The sequence below is a fragment of the Trematomus bernacchii genome, unplaced genomic scaffold (genome assembly GCF_902827165.1).
Source record: "Trematomus bernacchii unplaced genomic scaffold, fTreBer1.1, whole genome shotgun sequence".
Lineage (NCBI taxonomy): Eukaryota > Metazoa > Chordata > Actinopteri > Perciformes > Nototheniidae > Trematomus > Trematomus bernacchii.
Window position 1 is genome coordinate 6,448,525 of NW_022987973.1, and position 25,122 is coordinate 6,473,646.

The following is a 25,122-nucleotide window of genomic DNA, read 5'->3' on the forward strand; positions in this document are numbered from 1 at the left end:
CCTCAAGACATTTGTTTGTACACATGATGAGTAAGTGTAAGCTGCAGCAGGATGTTTGGGACCCGAACACGTGTGAAACTGAACATCCGTGTGTATGTGGGGTGGGTGTAGGGTCACTGTGCGTACGTATGCTTTTGCACCCAGACGATTCCATGAGGGTTTGCTATGCCCTTAAAAGTCGTGTTGTCCCTCTGAATTGAAAGGTTTCACCGAGTAGCTTTAAATCTGTTTTTGTGTTAAACTACATGCCCTACTGTATTCGTGTAATATGCTATATATACCCAAGCTGTTTCAGATAAAGGAAAATAAACACAATAGAATCTTTAAAACTGCGAAAAAATGAAATGGTCAACAAAGCTGAGCTTCATTGCGCTATTGTCTTCCTATTCTCTACATTCACTTTTTCCACATTTAGCATTGGCTGCTTTGATGCATGCTTAAGGAATGCAGGGTGAGTAATCACAGGGGGGGAAGAGGGGAGGGAGGAGAGAGGTGGATTACACTGATGAACTGAAGAGGTGATGGAGACAATTAAAGAGGCCACAGGGTGAGAAAAGATGGACATATAAGAAGAGAGAAAAAGAGTGAGAACAGGAGAGAAAAGTATAAAGAGAGAAAAGAGAGGCCTCCCTGGTCGTTGTTAGGCTGTGTGCGATCATTTGGGTTGATTTGGATTAATGCTCTAATTGGGAAACACACACAGACCGTTAACATCTGTATCCCATAGCAGTGGAGTGGCCGCCAAAACAAACCAGTGCTGCGTCACATTGACATATTCCCCCAGTAACAAGAGCGCTGGAGCAAAGGCCCTGTGTGAGAGTTTAATGGCAAAATAGTTCAGGCTTAAAGCTGGGAATCTCTAGGTCATTCAACTGGCACTGCCAACCCAGAGCTAACATTAGACATGCACACACACACACACACACACACACACACACACACACACACACACACACACACACACACACACACACACACACACACACACACACACACACACACACACACACACACACACACACACACACACACACACACACACACACACCACACACACACACACACACACACACACACACACACACAAATAAGAGTATGACAGCATTAGATCTGGTTACACAGGATTTCTTATCTCCCCATATTGCCAAACAAAAGAAAACAACTTTCAACAATTCCAATATTATTGATAGCTATTTGAACTTATTACACTTCATTGTTTTTAGGAAAAAGGATTGACAAATTAAAAGGTCAAACTAACAAAGGCAGGGCTCAAATAAATTGTGATTCTTAATGATAGCGTTATAGTTTTTTTTTTTACTGCAAAATGAGTCCAATATCCCACCGAGATAGTGGATAAATGTTTTGTATGTACAATATTTGAATTTAGGTACTGTCAGAGTGTAAAAAAGGAATTAGCCAAAACTGAGATTATGCACATGGTTTGTTTTGAAATTCAGTCTAAATGACATTTCATGACACTTATGTCTTTCTTTATAAAATAAACAAATAAACAGTTCCTTTCTTTGGTCTATGAGGGTTAACAGTGTAACATACATGAGCATAAAATTCATGACCACACACATTCTTACAGACAATTGTGAGAAAGTACTTTCATCGTGACATGTCGTCATTCATATGGCCAGACTACTCAGAACAATGTAAGGCTACACACCCTGTCTTTGTGACTGTGTGACCTATGGGACTCCCGTGCCTCTTACTGCCTCTCCTACCCAAACTGGATCCCTACTATACCACTCCAGCGCTGACCCCCATTCATTTGGACCGACCCTTCTTATCAGGTCTGCCAGTTTTGGCACAACGATGCATGTAACCAGCCCTTCCCCTTGCTCTCCTCCCCACCTTCTCCCTCTACCATACAAATCTCTCTAGTTTCCTTCTCGTGCATTCACACACATCTAAAACCGCATGCTGTGGGAAGCCTTGCTGACTCAATGTTCATGGGCAGCGCAAGGAGCAGAGTCGAGTGTCGAGGCCTCAGATTCAGAGCAAGAGGCCAAGAAATCAGACCTTTTGGAGGGTGATTAATACAACAGAAAGCCCAGGCTTAGGGAAAGGCCACAGCATCCAGAAAGCTTTCCAGCCAGGCAACGGTATGCACACACACACACACACACACACACACACACACACACACACACACACACACACACACACACACACACCACACACACACACACACACACACACACACACGCACACACACACACACGCACACACACACAGACTGCCAAGACAGCTTTCGTGACTGCTTCTTCTGCGTTTGATCATACAAGCGTGCAACTCACATCACCCATACCTAATTAACAACGAATGGTGAGTGAAGACACTTACACGCATGCAAACACACAATGGCAAGTACAGTACACACCCCTGGCACAAAACACACACTCCTGAGCCATATGACCCCTTACACATGTATGGATTAACGGTGCTGCCTGTCAAATACACACAGTTGCTCTTTAGCGGGGAACCACACACAGTGAGTACTGGGTCAGTAGAAACTTGCACACACACTCTCTGCAAGAGAGCACAGTGCACATTAATAACAGAAGGGAACGTATGAGTGATATGAAAAGGAAAACAGACTGATCTCCTCCTCCTTTATTCACCATATGGGAGTACTGACAGAGCAGTGGACGAAGATGTTTACAACATCCAAGTTTGGGTTTCATCTCAGGAAACTAGTTGCACCTAATGATCGGTTTCTATCAAAACAGCAATCTGACTTGGAGAAGAGGAAAATCCATGGAGTGAGAAGGAGTGAGCCAGAGTTCTGACATCTTCCTGACACTTTAATGACTGCCTGTCTTCACTGCCGCATGTCAACAACTTTCACCTCAGCAGACTGTACCTCACTGTCTCTGGGCTTTGGGGCTTTGTGGTTTTGGCCGACCTCACCTCATAAGTGTGAAAATAAAACTTGCCAACCCAAGCCAATTCTGGCCTAATGAGATGTCAGATCACCCCAGAAAATAGACATACTTGGCATCATTAGATCCAGTGCGGCACTTTTTTTGAAAAACCTTGACAGAAACTGAAATCATTCTCACAATTGTACAGCTGTATTGCTCAGAGGCAGTGGCATGCCTACTGTTCCACATGCAGCAGCTGGTACCGTCTGTTTGTCTCCATCATTAGTTAATGAAGCTCATTCTGCCTTGTTTTGATGAATTAACATGGTGGAATGGAGCAAATATACTGTTGATGTAGGAGGATATATCTGTATTTAAGCTTCTGTATCTGTGTCCAGTTAAGAATGACCCCCTCATCATTCACCAGTAGGAAAACAAAAAGATCATGCAGGCTCAAGAGAGTATAAACAAGGGGTGTGCCAAATTATGGGTGCTAAAGTGTGGCAGAGAAAGGTGGTTTCTTTGTGCCAATGTAATGTCTAAAAATATGGGCAACCTTAAAGGATTGGATGCCCACAGAGGTATCCGTGCCAGCACCTTTTATATAAAGCGACTTCTCCTGACTTGTGAAGTGTAATGAGCATCCTGAAACGTTCAATTACAGATTTTCTGCTAACGAGGTAAACAAAGCATCAAACGCAGCTCAAAACAAAGGTCTTGATGAGGAGTTTGTATTCAGGTAATACTGGATGTGAATGTCTCTGAAGTTGCGGGGGTGGAAGGTGTTGACAGTGTTTTCCCTAAGAGAGCAGCGCTTGAGTTTACCCATATTTACGTCAGTATTTACGCATGTGTGTACAGGTCCTTTGAGAGGTTTACATATTGAGGGTAATAGGATAACTCTAGCCGCTAACAGCAGAGAAACAGGTGCTTATCTTGTCAAAGCTGTTGTGCTAAGCCAACCTTTGACCCCTGGTTAAGAGCCAATTGAGAAATTAAAACAAGAAATGTGCACGCCTTTGCCCCCTCCCCGCTCTTGGCTCCTCTCTCTTATGCGCTCGCAAGCACAAAAACGAATGCATGTGGTAAAGGTCAGCCAGATGATGAATCATTTTACAGCTATTTCCCAATATCCTTCAGTGGTGTTCTGCAAACCAGCTTACTTATGAGAGCGGTAAATGAGAAGCGAAAGACATAAGTGGGGAAAAGAAAAAAACATGGAATGAAGAGAGGGGTGTGGAGGGTGTTTTAAGGAACGCAGGACACACAGGGCTGAGTCTGGGGGGTTTTAGCGTAATGTAGAGGAAGGGAATATCGAGGGGTGTGAGGGGAATATACGGGGAAAGGCTTACCGCTGTGTGGGGTCTGTCTCGCGTGCATCCACCACCGGGGCCTGGGTTATTGATTTCAGGCATAAAGTGGGAATATTGTCCAGGGTTTTACTTTGCTATGCAGAGCCTGCCAAGCTCTTTCGAGAAAGCCTCCTCCAGTTACACAGGTCTTTCTCTGACAGATAGACTGACACTGTCTCTTCATATCAAAATAACTGCAAACTGTAAGACAACTAAATGTTTTTATAAACCCTTTGCAATACATATATACATATATGTATAATGTATAACAGCTTGCAACAACTTTGGCAAGACAACCTTATCACTTTGACTTGTTATTCCATGATTAACACCAAACAACAATATGTGCAATTACACATGATAGAAATACCTTTTGCAGTATTCTCTCTATCACATAAATGTATATTATCTGTCCAGACATTTGCTGTTGTATGCATTACTAATGCAATGCAAGATAACAAGAATCATTCATCTTTGGAATACTTTCATAATAAATAAATATCATAACACAACATCTTTCATATTGAGTAAAAATACAGTTTCCATAATATGTGATGATTATTCCTTACACTTTTGGTGAGACCTGCTATAATCAGATATAGTCTCTTTATCAGATTCCTAGGTTGAAATGTGGGTCTGGTTATCATGTCCTTCATACTTCTCATATAAAGCACAGACACAAGCAAACACACAATGCATGGCGACATGAACGATCCTTCACGTGCAGTCTGCATGCACACGGATGCATAAACAACAAGTTGAATAGCCGAGAGAAGTGCTCAGGCAGAACCAAGAAGAAATGCAGTAGTAGGAGAAAACTAAATTATATGAGCTTTCGTTATCGGCTACTTTGAAACCCATGTGTAACTCGAGTAAAAATCACAATTTCATTTTGAGAATCTTGCAATTTAAAGAGACCATTTTTTTTATGTCTCAATTTTATAAAAGTAATATACAACAATGAATTATAATTTAAGAGGCATCAATCATGTGCCACTGATGGTTCACTTCATACAAAAAAAAAACTCTTAAAGTTACATCAAAGTTAAACAAATTAAAACAGGCTAGTGTTTTGCCACTCAAAAAATGTGATGAAAACTACGTGGCTGTGCGGCAGATTCAGAGGGCCAGCAATAACAGCCTGAGGTTAAAAGAAAACCCTCTCATATTAAAACATATCCTATGCCTCATCTACTAACTGCTATAACTTTCCCACAAAAAAGACAAGGGCAACAGCCTGGACAGCAGACCTGTGACTCTGGTAAGGATTCAAACTGAATTGATTTGAGGATTTGTTCACGTCTCTGAGTGTAATATATAATGAATGACATCATGCTGAGAATATGTGCAGTGTTTACTACATCAGTACAACAAACAGATTTTCAGAACTAAGGTATAAAACCCTCAAACAATATACTTACTAAATGTTACATGCATTTTAAGGTTAACCATACTCAAGTATTATTATTTCAAAGTCAATCAAAGTCATATGTTTGAGAAGAAGTTTGTTAACATTTATCTCATTCTTATAGTTTATTCTTGGGGTCACTTTTATACGTTGGAAGAATAAGGGTTAAGCTAAACTTTGGGTAAAATACCAATCAGATTATGCTAAATCTTTCAAAATAAACCCTTTGCTAATTACTCCATAATAACTCTTCTTCTTTTGCGGTTGAGTACTACAAAATGTTTAACCCTGCCTCCCACAGAAAGAAGCTGTCAAGTGTTTGGGGTTAGACAAACTGAGCCTGTGTGTCTCCCCAGTAATCTCCAGGCTGCGGAGGGCTGAGGAAGGTGGAGAGGAGCTGCCCTGCTGCAGCCTGAGGGCGCAGGGCAGATCGGGGATAGAGGTTGATAATGAGCAGAGGGATAAAGTAGAGTTATGGAGGTCTTATCACCCTGGGCCCCCAGGTCACACGGCACTGCTGGTGGTCAAAAACCCCTTAATCATTACAAAAACTCACAGCTCTTCTCAACAAACAGGTATTAGTTGTACATGGAGAGGTGAGTCCTTAAAAGGTAATGAGCAACCATAAATGCTCTTTACGTGCATTAAACATATGAGCAGATTTATTTAACTTGTTTTTTTGTTGTTGTATCATTTGTATTAAATATGGGATGCCAATTGGACCGTATGTTTCCTGGTGAAGCTGCAGGGAGGTTTGAGCACAGGATGGCTCAACTCCCTGTCAGCTGAGCTTTGAAAAACGGCCCCTGGGTGATATCTGTGTTGTCCAGTCAGAGTGAGCTGTGTGGGGGTCAGAGAAGGAGACAGACATGAGTGTGGCGTGCCGGGTTAAACAGACCTCAGGCTGTGATTTGTTGGAGTGAATCAGACGGGAGTCGACCAGAATATGAATAAATCACCTCAGTGGCACCGGTGACAAAAACCTTGATAATGCTCCTATTCAAAGTGCATCTGTGTGCCTCTAAACAGGCATGTATTTATGTGAGTTGATTCGTTGCCCTTGCATTTTTAGTTAGATTTTTATTGTAAAGATCCCCTAAAGAAACATTTGTAAGACACACAGAAACAAAGACATATCCCGTTTGAAATATTAACATTTAGAAAAATTGCATTTAGTACTCCCACTTTAAATATATGAAGACTTAAATATTGTACTTAACAAAGTTAAACCGCATGAATACAAAAATACTACCTTGCATTGATAACCATGACTGGTTTCCAAAGTTGTTGAGAGGTCACCAAACAATGTTCTACATACTATTCTGACACTGAAACTGAATTGAGTATTTAAAATAAACTACAGAGACACTTTCCCCCTTTGAATGGATTTTAAAATGCTTTATGTCAAACTCTGCACAAATGCCTTTTTGCACAATAAAGCTCAAACAACCCCGCAATGTAACAACAATCACACCACATTTAAGTTGAGTTGGACGTTAAGCTAGACTCTTCAATAATAAAATGCAGAGACAATTGGAGGAGCTTAGCAGCAAACTCGCATTGTTGCACAATACAGAGTCTAATGTGTGCAGGCACAGCGGGAATAGGAGGTCAGTGTAACCTGTAGTATCATGCAAGTTCTCAGCCAGGATGAGACAAGCCAGTATTAGCTTACCATTAATATTCTTACTCAAGGCTGACCGCAGACACAGCAGCTGATGAAAAGATTGATTGGAGGAGGTTAACGAGTAATTTGATGCTACTGAGTTTAATGTAATCATGTGTTTTTGGATTAAAACAGCATCAGCAGCAGAGTGGGTGACAAGGAACAGAACTGCTTTCGGCTAATTACTATTACCCCCTTGTTAGGTAACTCTATGTGAAATAAAAGAAAGAAATCTGAATGTTTTTAACAACAAACATGAAAGCAGATTTTCTGGATTTGCAGCAGCAGTTCATCTGCGTTTCCGTGGCAACCGTGGTGAAAACAGGAGCAGGCCTCCTCTTCTTCCCTCAGTCAGCATGTATCCCATTATGGTTGTACTGTGTGGACAGAAGAGCTCTGCCTGCTCACCACAACTTTATTTATTTTACTGTCTTTCATCTGCAAACCACCACCAATCTGCATCAGAGGGAAATCCACTCTGTGTATCCCATAGGTGTCATTTAGGATTGATTCCCTGGAATTAGCAGACGTCAAAGTGGAACCATGTGTCTGTCTGTCTGTCCATCTGTCTGTCCTTACTAACACCTGTGATAAGGCTTTTTGGACACGGCGAAATGGCATATCACTGCGTTTGATTATCCACACATTAATTAGGTCCTCCGGGGATCACTGACCACTGAAAGTTCACTGTATCTTTCACGATCTTTTTCATATTAAGGGCAGAAGTGATAATAAGCTCAAAGTAAATTCAACTACCTTCCAAATCTGAGATACATTAAATGCATCAGAAGCTCATGTGTTAACACCAGATAATCTATTTTCCCCCTAAAGCTGAGACACTCTTAAATGAAGCTTATACATAATATTTAAAAATACTGCTGCACTGCCTTTACTTTAATGTCCATCTCTGTGGCACATGCCATATAAGACAGAAGTGAAACACACTGGCTCTGCTATTTTCTTTCTTTTTTAAAGCATGCTTGAGCTTTCTGGTTCACAAGATAAACCATAGTGAATCTGCAGAAATCCCAGGTCAAACATCATAAATTAGATAACGGGTCATTATTGGGTATCAACTTGAGTAGTGGTGGCTTCTTATTCAGATATGTAGACAGAATGAACAGTGATCCATAACCCTTCGGTTGTTGAAGAAAACGTATGACACTGGAGTAAACTACGAGACCACCAACAGCTTCAATACTGCCAAACGTATCGTAGCTGTGTTTATCATACGAGTCTCACACCGCCACAGAAATACAGGGCATACATCACAAGGTCTGTAAGTGGTTCTTGACTTGAATTTGGCAAAGAGCGAAACTTTCAGGGTAAATTGAAGTGGCTTCACACAAATTGACATGCAGATTGGTAAACATATTTGTGATACAGTGATTCGCCAGTGCCATTTTAGTGCATAGTTTAAAGCTGCTTGTTCAGAATCATCTTCATTTCAACGTACAGACTTTATTCAAAGGAAGACATGTTAACATAATACAATTTAAAATCAGTATCCTGTGATTTACAACATTGCGCGTGTGTGGAAAAACATAGCAAGTATACAGTAAAGCAGTTTATCCTGATCAATGGAAAACCAGATCAAATATTAACAGGCACCCCCGTCAATTTCAACCTGAATTTGTATTACCGTAATGAAAATATAAAACAAATACAGATTCAAGATATTATGTCCAAAACACTAAAGCACTGTGTTGACACAAAAATAATGTAACATACATTATAAATAAAAAATGGTAGTATTAATGCACATTTGACAAGTTACAAGGATAATGTGTGACAGTATTGGGCAATATGGGTTTCCTTATTGCACAGAAAAAACTTCATAATCACATCATCCTAACTTATTCAATTCAAATGTACATTCTCTCAACATCTTCAGTTACATATAAATATTTGCATGGGATATAAAAATCTGTACACTTTGCACAAATGTCTCCCCAGGTGAATTTACGCTTTCATTTGCTACGTGCAGTCATTCAAGCAATTCCTCCTTAATTTGTGTGTAAGAGTGAGCGAGACAGAGCTGACTGATCCAACATGAAACATCTGCCACCTGATTGATTGGTGAATCAAACTGCCCATAGCAGCGGCTCGAGCCCAGGCTTTTAAAAGAGCAATTTCACCCTAATACATGGCCCATTACCAAATGGCCATTCATCACATTAACCCTGCCTCTAGAGAGCTGCCAGTGTCTCCGTCAGTGCCACAGTGCTCTCTGTCTCCAGTCAGGACACACTCAGCAGCATGTCCACTTTGCCATGACTGTGTTTACCTCAGGAATACACAAACGCAGCCTGCAGCGGGCTCTATTAACGAAGCGAGAAGAACCTCTGCTGATACACAATACAGACTGATTGACCCCCTTATGGTATACATGGACGTACTGTACTGTAGGTACCTTATTTGACATTTTGCAGGTTTCACAGTAATAATAACAGTATATAATGTAAGATTCTCACACTGTACATGCAGTCTATGCAGCATTGTCTTCTCTTCACTGACCTTAAATAACCATGTTTCTGGTGCAGATAACAATACTGAAGTCTGGTACAATATTTTCCAGGGAGGAAACAAATGCAACAATCAGCACACTTGCATAAAACACGGAAAAACTATATATATATGTTTTTCTTTATTCACAAAAATAAACACTTTTGCCAAACCTTTAATTAGCATGAAGCAGTGTGCTTTAGCTGAAATTAAGGAGCTCTGGGCCTAGCTGTGGTGGAGCCTGATTACTTAATAATATGGTGATAAACACAACTATCAATCAAAGCCTCTGACAGGACTTACAATTCACAAGAGATGAGCCAAAATAAAAGCTGCTGACTCTCTCATTGTGGCGGTGCGTATGGGGGAGTGTAACAGGATACGCGCTACAGTCTGCAATGAAGTTACTTGCACCAATGTGATGATATAAAGAAATAAAGTGTCACTTTTCAGAGCCCAAATGCAGTAACTCTAGCTGTCTCTTCAAAACAACAGTTATGCAATCTAAGGTGTAAAGTCGCTCAGTGCGGAAGACAACAATGACAATACGTATAAAATACTGGTGGTAGCCAGAGTAAACACTCCTTACATTTCAAAGCATACAGCAGTACGTGGCCAGTATGATCACTGATTCATGTCTCAAAAACACATTTTATAATACCATGCTAACATTCTCATTATAATATTCTATTTTTGAGTCCATAAAGTGGACAGTAACCGGAAATGCCCATGTGTTATTGTCAATATAAACTGATGCACAGGCTTTTGGATGATGTGCAAAACAAAGATACTAATTTGTGATCTTGTTCTGAAACCTACATTTTCTGTTTTATTATATTTTAAACATTTACAAAGTAATTTTTATTTTAGGATTTCCAAAAAAAGTAATGCATTTATGCAAGTATATTATTACATTGTAAAGCAACATATTTCCCTGAAATGATTAGGTGTGACTATTGCTAGCTTTAATATAATCAACATTTTATTTCATCCAAGTTAGAATAAGTATATAACATTTGGTGTAACCTTGTATACCTGGGACAAACAAATAGTATTTAAGTATCAATTAAGATAATAAGCGCTGCATAATAATTTCTTCGAAAGGTAATTAGTAAGGGCCATTAAATCTTTGAACACTTTTTTTAATCAATTGATTTTTTTATTGTTTGCAGGAAACCATAACTAGTTATTTGAAATGTGGCAGGCATAGTCATTTAAATAATGTCATAAAATAAACATCTATACATTAATTGTGATATTAATATAGTATATCAATAATAATAAAACAAACATTTGAATAAGTTCATATCGTTGCTGTTGGTTTAAAACGTGTAATCAGTCGGTAGGAAATTAAATTGAGCAATTACTCAGATGTCCTTGTTGCTGAGAAGGTTTCTGTGAAAATGACAAAATACATTACAAAGGGAAATGAATCGTCATCACGCTGAAATTAGTTTTTGTGTTGAGATGCATGTTTTCATTCAAATCCACACAGTGATCTGTGTTTCACCTGCCTTGATTAGAAAGCAACTGGATGTGATCAACAGAGTGTATCTAATGAGGATTAAACGTCTAAAGTATCATTCTTAATGAAAACTTAAACATTTAAAGTTACCTTTCCTAGACTACAGTCCACTTCTCTGCTAATGCTGCTGTTTTCTGTTGGTCTTAAGTCTTCGCAGCAGAGATGACATGAAATAAATGTTGGCTGGAGGTAAATCACTGCAGCGCTGGGGGACTGCAGCCATTCTCTCTCACCTCGCCACTTTTAGCAGACCGTGGCTGATTTCCTTCCTTGCGTGACTCCGGAGTGTAAACACACAGCCAGAGTGACTCATCACTATTTCTCACTTCCATGGTCTGATATAAACACACGAAGGGGTCAGGTGTCATTTTGGGGTGGTGAGTGGGTGGGGAGGCCAGTATGTCTCCCCATAAGACATCTTCCATTCTCCCAAGAATTCACTGCTTCCTGTGGCCAAAGCCGCATGCCTGCCCACTCCAGACTGGGGGAAGGAGAAAGAGAAACACAGTTAGAAATAGGCAGGGAGAAGGACAGACAATTTGGGTGATAGATTACCTCCTCTGCCACGCTGCTCTCCAGCAAAATGGAAAGAATGCAGTCGTGATGAGCCTGTGTCTGTTTGAACCCAGACACGACAAGAAAAATAGTGATGGTTTGAGACAACATGGAGGGGATGCAATTGGGTTTAATTGCAACTGTGGCATAAATTAACTTCATTCTGTTTCTTTTAGTGGCAAATTGATTGATATGTCATAAAACCTTGTTTACATGTGGCTGCCAACTTGTTTTCATGGACTGATTGGCACTTTGTTCAAATGGGATGTCTAGGAACGTCCTGATCAACACTTTGCCCTCTTGAGCCCTGTGTTATGGCGGGGTAGTCGGGGTGGGAGGGAGGAATCACCCCTTCCTTTAAGGCCCCAAATCTGAAGAAGGTCCAAATACAGTCCAACATCAATCACCTTGCACTCCACAGCTTTCACACTACCATTGTTATAGAGCAGACCAACGGAAAGAGGCCGTTAGCAGGTGGAAATAAAAAGCCCTTTGACAACTATGGGGTAAAATTCCTCCCAAGATCGTCACAACATTTATACAAGCCATAGAGAGCAACGTCGGGCCGCCAGCAGTCTGGACACACACATTTCTAGTCAGCAACATTCTCACATGCACTGATATAGGAGCTCATGCAGCCACAGACAGCAGAAACCAGAGGTAAAGACAGTCTGGAATATTAAATCTGCATCTACACATGAGGCAGCCATGGCAATATGTATGCAGGAAAAAGGTGGAGGAAAACAAATACACACTAACCAGCTGCTACAATGTAATGTAATTTAATACATGATGTTTGCTCCATTGCTCTGCTGAAATGTGATATTACATTAAACTTCAACATCCCTACAGACAAATGTGAATGAATATGAATAGGAGCAGAATATGTGTTCTAATCAGATACAAACCGCATGTTACATTTTTCAGTATCATTTTCCAAACACCCTTTCCTCTCAGATCGACACACACAGACTCAGGTTAAGATTTTCAGGTGATTACTGTCTGAACAGTGCAAAGGGAAAATCCAGGTGGCCAGAGCATCATGAGGTATAGTCAATCAAAAGATAAGCACATAAAACAGGAAGGTGGGATATTGTTGACATTCAGATATTCAATGAGGGTTTATCTCATAAACGTTGTTATTGGTTTTGAATCATAGAAGGTGTGCTGTGCAGGATACTTGATTGATGATGCACAAGGGTTATTTTGACCTCAATTCTGCAGTAGATACGCTAAAGTGAAAGGCCCATGCAAATTGGCTGAGAGACCTAAATACTTTCTTTATATACCACTACTTTAGACCAACTTTATTTTCACCATGGCTTGCCCTAATTATATACACAACCACTGGTATTCAATTAAAATTAAAATAAAAACATGCAATATGATCCAAAATAACAAGGACTTGTATTTTCCAGCAGTAAAAATCACCTGTTGTATTTCCTTTCTTTTCACCCAGATCATTAACTGTTGTATATAATTTATTGAGACTTAAAGTCTGCACTTGTTTCAAAGGTGGGGTTTATAATCAGGTCTTTTGTTTCTTATTCGGGCACATAAAACACCAACTTTGTTTTGTATATTTTGTGAGCAGCTAAACTTAAAGATATACAAATGTGCAGAGCATAAATGAAGATAATTAACAAAAGGAAATTAGACAGCATGCCAAAGTACTTCAGGAATAAATACATATTGTGAGAGAAAGAACAGAATCAGACAGCAGCTTTGCACTAAACCCCTCATTTTTACTTCCCCCATGTTTTTCAACCTTTGACAGTTTACATTATAACAGCTACAGTCTTTGCGCCTCTCTTGTCTTACAGCCTATCCTTGTCCCTGGCAATGCCCACATCTCCTCTCCTCTCCTCTCCTCTCCTCTCCTCTCCTCTCCTCTCCTCTCCTCTCCTCTCCTCTCCTCTCCTCTCCTCTCGTCCTCTGGGATCATAGGATAAAACCTGGCAGGATCACTGTCACATGATGCCCATGCGTGTGATGCTTCACTGGGACCCCCCTTCACTCAGGAAATGCTCGCAGCCTTTTTCCCACCCTTGTGTTCCACTGTGGAGAGCTGGGCATTACGACCGAATCCAGTTACCATCCCAAAGCATTCCTGACTGATTCCAACCACTGCCTGCCTATGGGTTCCCACAGACAGTGAGGATGTGCCCTCATTTCCAACCCGCTGGATCACTGGGTATCAAGTTGTGAACTACCAGAGCTGTTTATGGCAGAACAGAGGAGTTTGAGCTCCACAATAGGCAATTACCAAGCCCCCTCAGCCCCCTCCCCTTCTGTCAATTTGCGGTTTGTCTGTAGGTGGGTTCGGTTGTGCACAGATTAAAAATAGCCAAGCCATTCCAGACAAGAACTGCGAGGGACATGGAATACACATTGCACAAATGATATCTCCCATTGTGGTGTGCTGTTTGGGAATTCTTAATTGCTTTTTCCGAAGCAGCTTTGCCACAGGAAAATCCCCCTTCAGAGTAAAGAAAAAAAGAATGAGTGGGCTGTGCGTAAACACCATAGATATTATGTAAACGTGCATGTAAACACGTACGTATAAACCCATGTCGCCCCATGTGCACCCATCAAACTGCCATCAGGGCTGTATCAAAGGAGCTGACCTGCAGCAGAGCCAGTTGTGGCCTGCGTCTGCCCCCCCTCTCTCTCTGTGTTCTCCACTGTGGTTTCTGCTTCAGCTCTTATTATTGATGTCTCTCCCTGCATCAGACAGACCCTGTTGGACCGGGGAGGTGTGCAGGGCTGCAGGGGGGGGGTGCCAACCCACTGTGGGACTGAATCTTCAGAAACACAACAGTTGAGCAGAGATCAGCGGTCAAATAAGCGTCTAATAGCAAATAGGACAATAATATTTTTGTCATACTAATTATCAGTTCAACTATAAACTAAAGGTGACGAGCAGGGAATACATGGCTTCATTTTAACATACATCAAACATATATTAAATTATAAAGTTTATAATATTTTAAATCTGCATTCAATATTTTTAAACCAGATTAATGTGACTTATATTTTCTTACAGAATTGTGAAAGAAACTGCCCTGGAGAACTAAGAAAGATTAAAAAGTAATCCCTTCAAAAATCTATAATGCAATATTCAGCAATGGAAAAGCACCTAAGTTTAAATTCTCAATAATACTAATTAAAGCTCGGTTGGATGCTACTGAATCGGAAACTGTTGGTACCTGTGCATGTGGATAGTATGTAATTTGTAATCCCTGTAATGCTACTGTATGATGTCCTTTTGTTGTTCTGTTTATGTTTTTAATGTTTCATGTGGAACCTACTTGAGCAGGTCTCCCTTGAAAAAGAGGTCAATGATCTCAATGGGATACAACCTGAATAAATAAAGGTTTGAAATGAAATGAAATACATTTGAATAAACTTTTGCTTTCAAATTAAAACATGAATTATCTACCTTTCATTCATTCTTCACAAAAACTGTAGAAACTAAGACAGAGATAAACATTTAAGGGATTCAATATTTGGTCAAAGCTTTTTGGTTTTTAATTGTTTTCATCATGTCCCTGACAGAGTTTAATTTGTTGTTGTTTTAAATATCTTAGAATGTTGCCAATAATCCAAAATCTGGATTACATTGTAAAATGTGTTTAAAGAAAATCAGGAATAATGGTATATAAATTCTCCTCTATTTTATAATGTAGGTGTATAAATTGAGGAAGAACAGAAACAGTTTTTCCTCATGCTTTGACCTTGAAAACTAACCTCAAAATAAATGAAATAATGTTCTTATTTTGGTGTTTTCACTTTTTTTCTTTACACTTTGTGTGTTTTGTCCTGTTTCACATAGCAAACTACAAACCGGTATTAAAAGTTATGGAACATTTTTCCTTCCAGTGTTAACGACATTTGGACGTTTAGAAATGTGTAAAACCTCTGGACCAGCCAAATCCTCATGGCTGTCCTTTAAGTCAAGTTATGATCAGAAAATATACTTTATTATTTTTATCTTAAAGAAACTTTTTTTTTTTTTTTTAACATACAGCTGTCAGAAAACAGGACTTAATCTTCTTTGGGGCAAAGGACAAACTAATGACTGCCTACTGAAATAATAAAATGCCATCTTTATGAGGTGAGTGGGCTATCTTTAATTTGCCAATATAGCTCTCCAGGGACTGTTGCGGGAAGGCTATGTGAAGTTTTACTGAGGAGGCAGAGGTTCTCACAATAATATTTCTACAAACGTCTCATGCGTTTCGGCATAATGAGCTCCCTATAGCGTAAACTGCTGCAAAAAAAACTTTGTGTCGAAAACTCCATGACCAACAAATGTTATGGCCTCAAACTTGCAGCATATTCACATTTCATTATTTCTGTCGTGAAAGAACCTAATGAGGTTTTACATTTGATTAAATTACGATTTTAACCTGGACTTTAAACCTACAAATGAATTAAATCTCTATTATGTAAGTTTCAATGTGCAAAAAAGTTACTTAAGGGTCTGCGATATCCAGACATCATCGACTACTCTAAATGATCAGTTATAGCTTTGTGTGCAATTTATAGTTGTTGCTGCAGGTGTGCATCGGAGACAGGTGGGCGTGTGTCTCTACCAACAAATGACAAAAAACAGGAACTTTGGGCAACTATTTAGTTATTACCCTACATTCACATACAGATACAAAATATATGTAATGTAAACAGTTATTATTAGGCATTTAACACTAAAGTTATGTTGTAAAAAATAAAAATTATAATAATCATTAATATGGCAAGTTTGTATCGACAACTTATAGAGTCCGTTGTTAAACCAAGTTTTAATATGTGAAAATTACTAAAAGGTGATTTACCTCTCCTTGAATCACGAGTGGAACGTTTTTTAAACACATTAAATGTGACAAAAGATTACAGAGGTACGCGTAATGTATCTCACATCAGATTAATAAACACCTTACAATTTCCATCAGACTGCAACACCTGCAACACGACGCACGGGTTGAAATAATTATATATTTTTCGTTCACGCTTATCGTAACTGTCATGCTTAAGGACACTTCAGCAGGGCGGATGTTTGAACTATTATTTTGAGTTAGTAGGGCATCTCTATGAAATGTTGTGTAAGAGAAACATGTATTTAGTCATCCTTTTCTATAAAGGATGCTGTGCCAAGGCACTACTTTTCTGCGCGCCATCACACACAGCATGGCACGGAAGAGATATATCGCCAAGAGAATTAAAAAGTAATCGAGCGCACTTCTGCTGCAGCTGATTACCGGAGAGGGAGGTGCCCATCAAATACACTTCACATCCATGCAGAGACGCAATGCGCGCAATCAGCGGTCTGCAAGCAATCCCGTCCTTTCTCGTTCACATAAACACCACTTAAACGAAAATATACACGGCCACCTACAGCGCAAAGAAAGTGATGAGGGGGTACCCACCTCGACATTACACTGTTTTCAATTAAAACGACAATGCTGAGTGAACTGCAGGCGACACTGCAGAGACAAAAAGCAAGTAAAGCAATTAGGATACATCTTTGAATTATTTTTTGGACTTGAAAAACTAGGACACATTGAAAAGGAGGATTACATTCACTTAAAATCTGCAATTAAAGTAATTGTATAGGATCAATCATGTAGTGATAGAATTCGCAAATAATATGTATAACAAAATGGAAAAATATATAATGTGTTTATTTGACAGTTCAATATAAAGAAATGTTAAATACATCTATTTAAAAAAAATGCACACCTCAAAATGTTGAGTATTTCTGCGCAACAGCTTCCCATATAAATATATATATATATGCATAACAGTACCATTGTTTATATGCTTGTTCTTTACATTTGACACATTTTGCATGATAAAATAGATCAAATAAAATGTGAGAAATCATATTTTATTATTAAAAAATCAATTGGATAGTGTCCAGCCCATTCAGGCTCTGTGACTAATATATAGACCAATTGGTCATTTGTAAAATCCACTAATGAATTTCAACTTTAAACTTGTATATAGTATTTCAAATAGAAGTATGCATTCAATTGTTTTTTACTTAACATTTATAAAAATATATGAATACTTGTTTTTCTCAAGATCAATTCAACAGTTTTGACACCTCACATCAATTGCATGCAATAAAAAGTAGTGAATCAAATAATTAAAGGAGTTAATTTACGTTTACCGATGTGAAGCTGTTAGGTAATGCTTTAAAACCTTATTCAAGTTCAAGTCGGATGAGTGCACGGCCAGTTGATCGATCACTTTGTCGCACTGCCCTCCAAACAAAGTCCCTGCGGCCTCTCGATGACCCGGCGGCCCTCAGAGGAGAGAGTTATCCCTCAAAGATGATCGTTTTTGAAGAAAATAGCATCTTCAAGTTTGATAGATAACATTCTCCAGGTCATTTGGTAACGGACCTTATCCGACCAACAGTTCAATTTGCTATACGGTTAAATCGAATTGCAGTGCTGACCACGGCAGCTGATGTATAATCCGCTTGAGTTATTTGCCTAATTGGTATAATTGGTATCGTGACTTGTTCAAATGATGTAGCACAGTGAAGCCTTATCATTTCTGAGAGAACAAGGAATGCAATATCAAGATTTTGATATGAGGAAGGAAACAAATCCTCAGAAACGTTTAAGGTCAAAACTAAACGTAATGTAAATATTAAACTGTTTCTGCAGACAATACAATGCAATATGTTTAGGTTCAACAATAAAAAACATAAATTATATCAGATAGCTTCTGATATGTCACAATAGTTAATGGATGGGAGAATACAAGCAATAAGAAACCATTCATTCATTTGAACATTTTTGCAGAACTTTGCAATAACTTGATTTTGAGGGGTCCAAGCTTGGGTTTTGAGCACTAAATAACGGTAAGACAGTCCGGAAAGCCTGTCAGGACCGTGCACTCTGCGGTGTACCTCCACCTAAGTGGCCGAGCATTCCTGAGGATGCAGCGCTGTCAAATATTTCATGATGGGACGTCATGGAAAAGTGCATGACTTTGTCTGAGATGGAGCAACAGGGATGCTGTGACCTCGGGGCTAAAGCCTCAGTAATGACGAACATAATATTCCACCGACCCTGTTACAGCATATTGTGAAATATCTTAATTTGTAAGGAAATCATTCAATTCTGATATGCAATATAAATACAACAGTGCATTAGTTATGGTGTTTCAGGTTGATTTTTTAAAATCATTTTATCATTTCACTTCGATTGTATCTTAGATTATTTAAAATATATATATTTTATTTTTGTTGGCCAGAGGAAAATGCAGCTGGGGAGTAGTACATTACAATCCAACACTGATAGTTTGCGTAAACATGTAAGGACGGACACAGGCGTTGGATGATTATGAGAAGTACAACAAAATAGGCCAATGTAGACTACAACAAAGAAAGAATAACATGACATGGGGCGAATGAGCGTGTGAGGGGAAAAGGGCCCTAATGGAATGAAGTCATCAGCGGTAATTAAATGCAGTGGGCAGAGAGAGGACGGGAGCGCGCCTGCCCCTGGTGCGCGCTGGGTGGTCTTTTACCCTGATAAATGTGTGGACCTCACTCCAGGCGAGTGGCCGTACAGGCACCGGTTAAAACAATACTTACATTCATGTATCTATGTGTTCAAATCTGCGAGAGCTAACAGTGGCACGTCTGTCACCTTTGGGTTGACACTGAGAATTTGACAATGGATTGTTTTCTCGTCTGAAACAAAAATGACACTGGACATTTGCGGCCAACCTCAACAAAACATTTTTATATTTCAGTTACGCCTCGAAATTGAATTTGAATATATGTCCTATGTAATTTAATTTAAAAAACACGTTGCCTTGGTGTTTAACATAAGAAACAATATTAAGCTATAAGAGCTACTGTTGACCTTTACGCACAGGCAACAACGTCTCCAAACATTGTCTGGTTTTACGCACAGGATAAAATTGTTCACCCACTATTTTCCATTGTGTTATTTTCATTGTGTCAAAACCAACAGTCATTACAGGCATTCTCTAGAAGCAGTAAAGCCGGCAGAGATCAGAAGCACAACTAGTTCGACTAACTGGACCCATGTAGAGGCAAAAGTTTGCCGGCTGCAGTTATCGAGATCTCCAGGGAACAATAAGCAATCTACTGTCAACACTTTTAGGTTATGGACCGATCGTCTTTCATTAGCTCTCGTTCACAGCTTTGTAAAAGGTATAATACATCGAACCACTAAGCTTTTTCACTTTGAAAACACAACAAATCGGTGCCCATCTTCTTGAGTGAAATACATATAAGTTATTGCAACAGGCTTGATATATAATTGAAGCTTCGTTTTTCTAACTTTGCTATCAGATATACTGTCCGATAAAACATAATAAACATTAATATTGGCACTTAAATAAAACGGCCATAGTTCTGCTGGTAAAAAGTGTTAAATCCACTTTACCTTGAATCCTAGATCATTCGATGGTAAACTGCAGCAGGAGTCGATCTCAGATCCCGGTCCGACTTTCTGTGCTCACAGTTCGGCACAGTTTGGTCTCTACTCCTCCTGCGTCCCTGCGTAAATATTATGACTGCATTACACAAACAATATTCATATGCAAAAAAGTCCAACATCACACAAGACGCAGCGAAGAGAAGGGCATATTGCATCCGATTGAGTATTAACTGGTCTAACGGGGCTTTTGCTTGATTTTTTATTTAAAGAAGCCAGGGAAAATGTTTACATTTTGCTGTATAAACATCCTGCCCATGTTCCTGTCTATCTTTTGAAGAAATCATAAGGTGGTTTGAATAAGAGGGGCAAATTATCTGGTTATCACTGTTGAATACAGTTAAAATGTTTATTAAAATATTTCACAAGTTTAATTGTGTTGCAAATTAGACTCGGGGTAAGTGCCGTGCTGGTGCATCAAGCCTGTGGCCTGAAAGTGAGGGACACTGCTTGCACTGCACGTTCAGGAATCTACAGTTTACATCACTTGTATTATTCAGCATTACAAATAGGAATATAAATAAAATAAAGTCATACTAGAAAGCAAGGCATTTAGAATCTGTATCTAAATGCCCTTTACGTGTAGTAAGTGTGCTGTCGCATAATATGATCATCCATTTTAATTTAGTTCAACTCTGTAGCGTATAATAACATATACGTTTAACTGAATATACCGGAGAAACATTCCCTATTTTAATGTAAGGTAGGGAAAAACATTTCCCTGAAAAGTGAACGCACACAGATGTGCATACTTACAGCCCACCACTGGAGTAGGAGGGATCTGGGCGGGTCCCAACATCAGGATGGCCAAGACATCCAGCTTCCAATGCGCTGATGGCAACAGATAAGTAAAAAGTGAGCTCTTCGGACGCACGACAACACACCAACTGAAGTGGAAAGCGGCTCCTGTTCTGCTCCTCATCCCATTTCGGACGCGTTGTACAAGGCTTCAGGCTGCTGCAGGACTGCATCAAGAGGAAGAAGTCAGAGTTTAGAAGACAGTTTCGATTTTGACTCGTTCGTTAAGTTTGCCTACGGTTACTTTTTCGACTCTTTATGCCAGCTAACTAGCATCTTACTTTAAAGTGTTTATAGCTGGAAAGGTGGACACCAACTATTTTCGTTTGCCATCTCGAAGACTACATTTAACTAATGACGGCAGAGGTCCAGCAGCCCGCCGCGCAGACTCCTGCTCAGAGCAGTCCGATGTCTGCCCCGGAGAAGCCGCACGGACAGACGGCAGTGATGGAAACCGCATCCTCCACTACGAAAACCAAAAAGACAAACGCTGGGATCCGCAGACCAGAGAAACCCCCATATTCATACATCGCCTTAATAGTCATGGCTATCCAGAGCTCTCCAACCAAGCGACTGACGCTCAGTGAAATATACCAGTTCCTACAGAGCCGTTTCCCGTTTTTCAGGGGCTCATACCAGGGATGGAAGAACTCCGTGCGTCACAACTTGTCTCTGAACGAGTGCTTCATCAAGCTGCCCAAGGGCCTCGGCAGGCCCGGGAAGGGCCACTACTGGACTATCGACCCGGCTAGTGAGTTTATGTTTGAGGAAGGGTCCTTCAGAAGGAGACCGAGGGGTTTTAGGCGCAAGTGCCAGGCGCTGAAGCCCATGTACAGCATGATGAACGGCCTGGGATTCAACCACATCCCCGAGTCCTACAACTTCCAGGGGAACGGCGGGGGACTTTCCTGTCCACCCAACGGCCTGTCCCTGGACAGCGGGATTGGGATGATGAATGGACACTTGGCAGGTAACATGGAAGGGATGGGTCTGTCCGGGCACAGCATGTCACACTTGTCAACCAACGGTGGACATTCCTACATGGGAAGTTGTACAGGATCCACCGGGAGTGATTATGCACACCACGACAATTCCGGCTCCCCTCTGCTCACCAGCGGAGGAGTCATGGAGCCTCATCCGGTCTACTCGAGCTCAGCCTCGGCGTGGGCTCCAGCCCCCTCGGCCTCTCTGAATAACGGGGCCTCCTACATAAAGCAGCAGCCTCTGTCTCCTTGTAATCCAGGGGCCAACTCACTGCAGCCCAGCTTGCCCACACATTCATTGGACCAATCTTACTTGCACCAGAACGGGCACAATACTACAGATTTACAAGGTAAGCTTATTCACTTCTAATTTATCTACTTAAAAAAACTCAAACATGTTGTGTAAGACTGTGGAAAATTTCATTAAGAAAAACGTGTGAAGATAAATAAAATCATAGTATAATTTCATTCATATTTACAAATAACACCACAATACATTTAATTTCAAGAGGTCTACACAATATTTTCAACCAAGTTCAACAGGTTTTTATAATCGTGGGTCTATTGGTAATACTGAACAGCTTTACATTTCCTTAGTAGAATCTCACACTGTATTTGTCACTAAACATGGGCTGATCTCAACTATTGTATTGAAAAGGGATGAATACAATAAAAATCAAGCCAATTAAGGACAGTTATGAAACCACGTATTTCTCCCACAAAAAAATGTAATCTTCTTCACCACTGTCCGGCTCTAATTAGGCGGCTTAAACTCGCATGGTTTCAGTTTCCGCAATGATAAAGAAAAGAGGGTAGGGATAGTCTGCCGGGACAGTTTAGAGCAGTGCCAATCTCTGGGCAAGAAAAACAAGCGCGGCCAAGAGCAGCCTGCCTTGCCCCGAGGCACCAAGTCCTCCGGGACTGGCGTGCAAGAGAGCCACTGTCAATTAGCCTGCAAGCCTGCCTCCGCTTTCCACAAGCTTAATCGCGCTTGCTAAATGGACTTTGGGTCTGTGAGGAATAGGCCTATACACTTGTATCCGACTTAGTAAAAACCAGTGGAGCTATTTATCTGTCCTTTATACATTAAATAAGCAAAAGTGTTGTTATTATAAAAAATAATAATGGTCATCTCTGAGAAAATGTTCCATAATGAGCTTTCTTTTCACACAATAACATGTGGTTGGACAGCTGTTGAAAACAACATACTTGTTAGTAAGGAATAGGATGGACACTATATTTAATTTAACAAAGTTGTCTCAAGTTATTATTATAATTATTATTTGTATTCTTATTATTAGTGTAATATTATTTGCCTAGGCTACAAATAGATCAATGAAATTAAAGTCAAAGTTATGGCTGCTCTAAGATGACATTTCCATCATAAACAGACCTAATTGACAATTAACAATTACAGCCTACATTTTGTATTTATACAATCATTCTATTATGTTTAAATGGGTTTTATGTTATAGTTCCAAACAACATTATTGGAAAGTTGCCATGTATCATTGAACATATTTGTGACCATATCTTTTAAATGCTTTTTCCACAGGTATTCCTCGGTACCATTCCCAGTCTCCAAGCATGTGTGACCGAAAGGAGTTCGTGTTCTCGTTCAACGCCATGACGTCCTCCGCGATGCACTCACCGAGCAGCAGCTCGTACTACCACCACCAGCAGGTCTCCTACCAGGACATTAAGCCCTGCGTCATGTGAGGCCCCGGCGGACAACCTGCAGACCAGAGGACGGTGTCCCAGGACGGTGAACTGAAAAGAGAACAAATGAGTTAAATAACCACTGAGAGACATAAAGGCATGCCCCGGCCCATGGAGAGCACTCACTGCTTCGAGTAGACCGGACTACTTTTCTGTACTGTTTCACACAGCGACAAACACGGAGACAGGCCAATCACAAATCAACCACATAATAATAATATATAATAATAAAGACAAACTTTTTCATGCCATCAACATCGTCCAGCGGGGTAAAGACTGGGTGTATTGAAACCCTGCTGCTGTTTGGTACTTAGTCCTGCAGAGCGGATGACTACCACTTCACATTTTGTTAATGCTTTTTCTTCTTGAAGTAAGTCAATGTAAAAATGCACACACTTTTATGTCTAAAGTTTTAACTTGCCTTTTCTTTGACAAATTAGACTGAGGCTCCTTTTTCCCTTTTTTGGACTTTCATACCAGCGTTGAATTTTGGAATGAACAGTTTTGGACATCACATAAAATATGTCCATATATTCTAAGGATGAAGGCACTTTTTGAATAGCCTATGCGCATCTTTTTATTTATTCTTTCGGCCTACATATTTTAATTTCAGGCGAATTGGCCAAAGAGGTATATTCTTTATTGGCAATATTTGTCAGAACGCTTGTTATTTGTTTTAAAATGAAAATTGAGGATATATTGTAAGCACTGTTATGTCGTTTGTGTTAGATCTATGTAGACCATTACTTTCAGCACTGTATACTTATATAATGTTAGAAAATTAGCAAGGGTCCATCAATGAGGGCTAATCTTTAGGTTATATTACAACAAATCATTTGTAAAGAAATAAAATATATCTGTTGGGCTGTTGAAACCTAAATACACAAAACAATCGATTTCATTACTCACCCACAATTCATGCTAATGTTTTCGGGACTCTGCAAACAAATACCACACAACATATGTAATTGTTGGCAGCAGTTTAAGATTAAAGGCAATTCTGCTTCTTTCTGAGACATAACACTATGTACAATTATTCAACAGGGTTCTTAAATAAATGTTTAGAATTTCAATTAATTACTTTATTAACGAAAAAGGGGCATACTCTCTTTACATGGATTTTAGATACTAAATCTTTGTTGATAGGGAAGCCAAAATGAAGGTATAATATCCACATTAAAGTGGTCCTATACTACACTTAAGAAAAAAAGTCAAGCATGATTAAATAAAATTGACATTTCAAGGGAAAAAA

The 25,122-nt window shown here is 39.8% G+C and overlaps 1 protein-coding gene and 1 long non-coding RNA gene across 2 annotated transcripts; one reads left to right on the top strand and one right to left on the bottom strand.

The window, feature by feature from the left end:
* Positions 1-8,740: 8,740 nt before the first annotated feature.
* Positions 8,741-20,945, bottom strand: LOC117471266. Its single transcript, XR_004554782.1, has 2 exons — positions 20,320-20,945; positions 8,741-11,810 (listed from the first exon to the last, which is right to left on the bottom strand). It is a non-coding gene; the product is annotated as an uncharacterized LOC117471266 (long non-coding RNA).
* A 249-nt stretch (positions 20,946-21,194) lies between these two features.
* foxf1 (forkhead box F1) lies at positions 21,195-24,891 on the top strand. The gene is made up of 2 exons (XM_034116133.1): positions 21,195-22,501; positions 23,707-24,891. Exons 1-2 carry the CDS (start codon positions 21,523-21,525, stop codon positions 23,868-23,870), a joined length of 1,143 nt encoding a protein of 380 aa, XP_033972024.1. The 5' UTR covers positions 21,195-21,522; the 3' UTR covers positions 23,871-24,891.
* Positions 24,892-25,122: the final 231 nt, after the last annotated feature.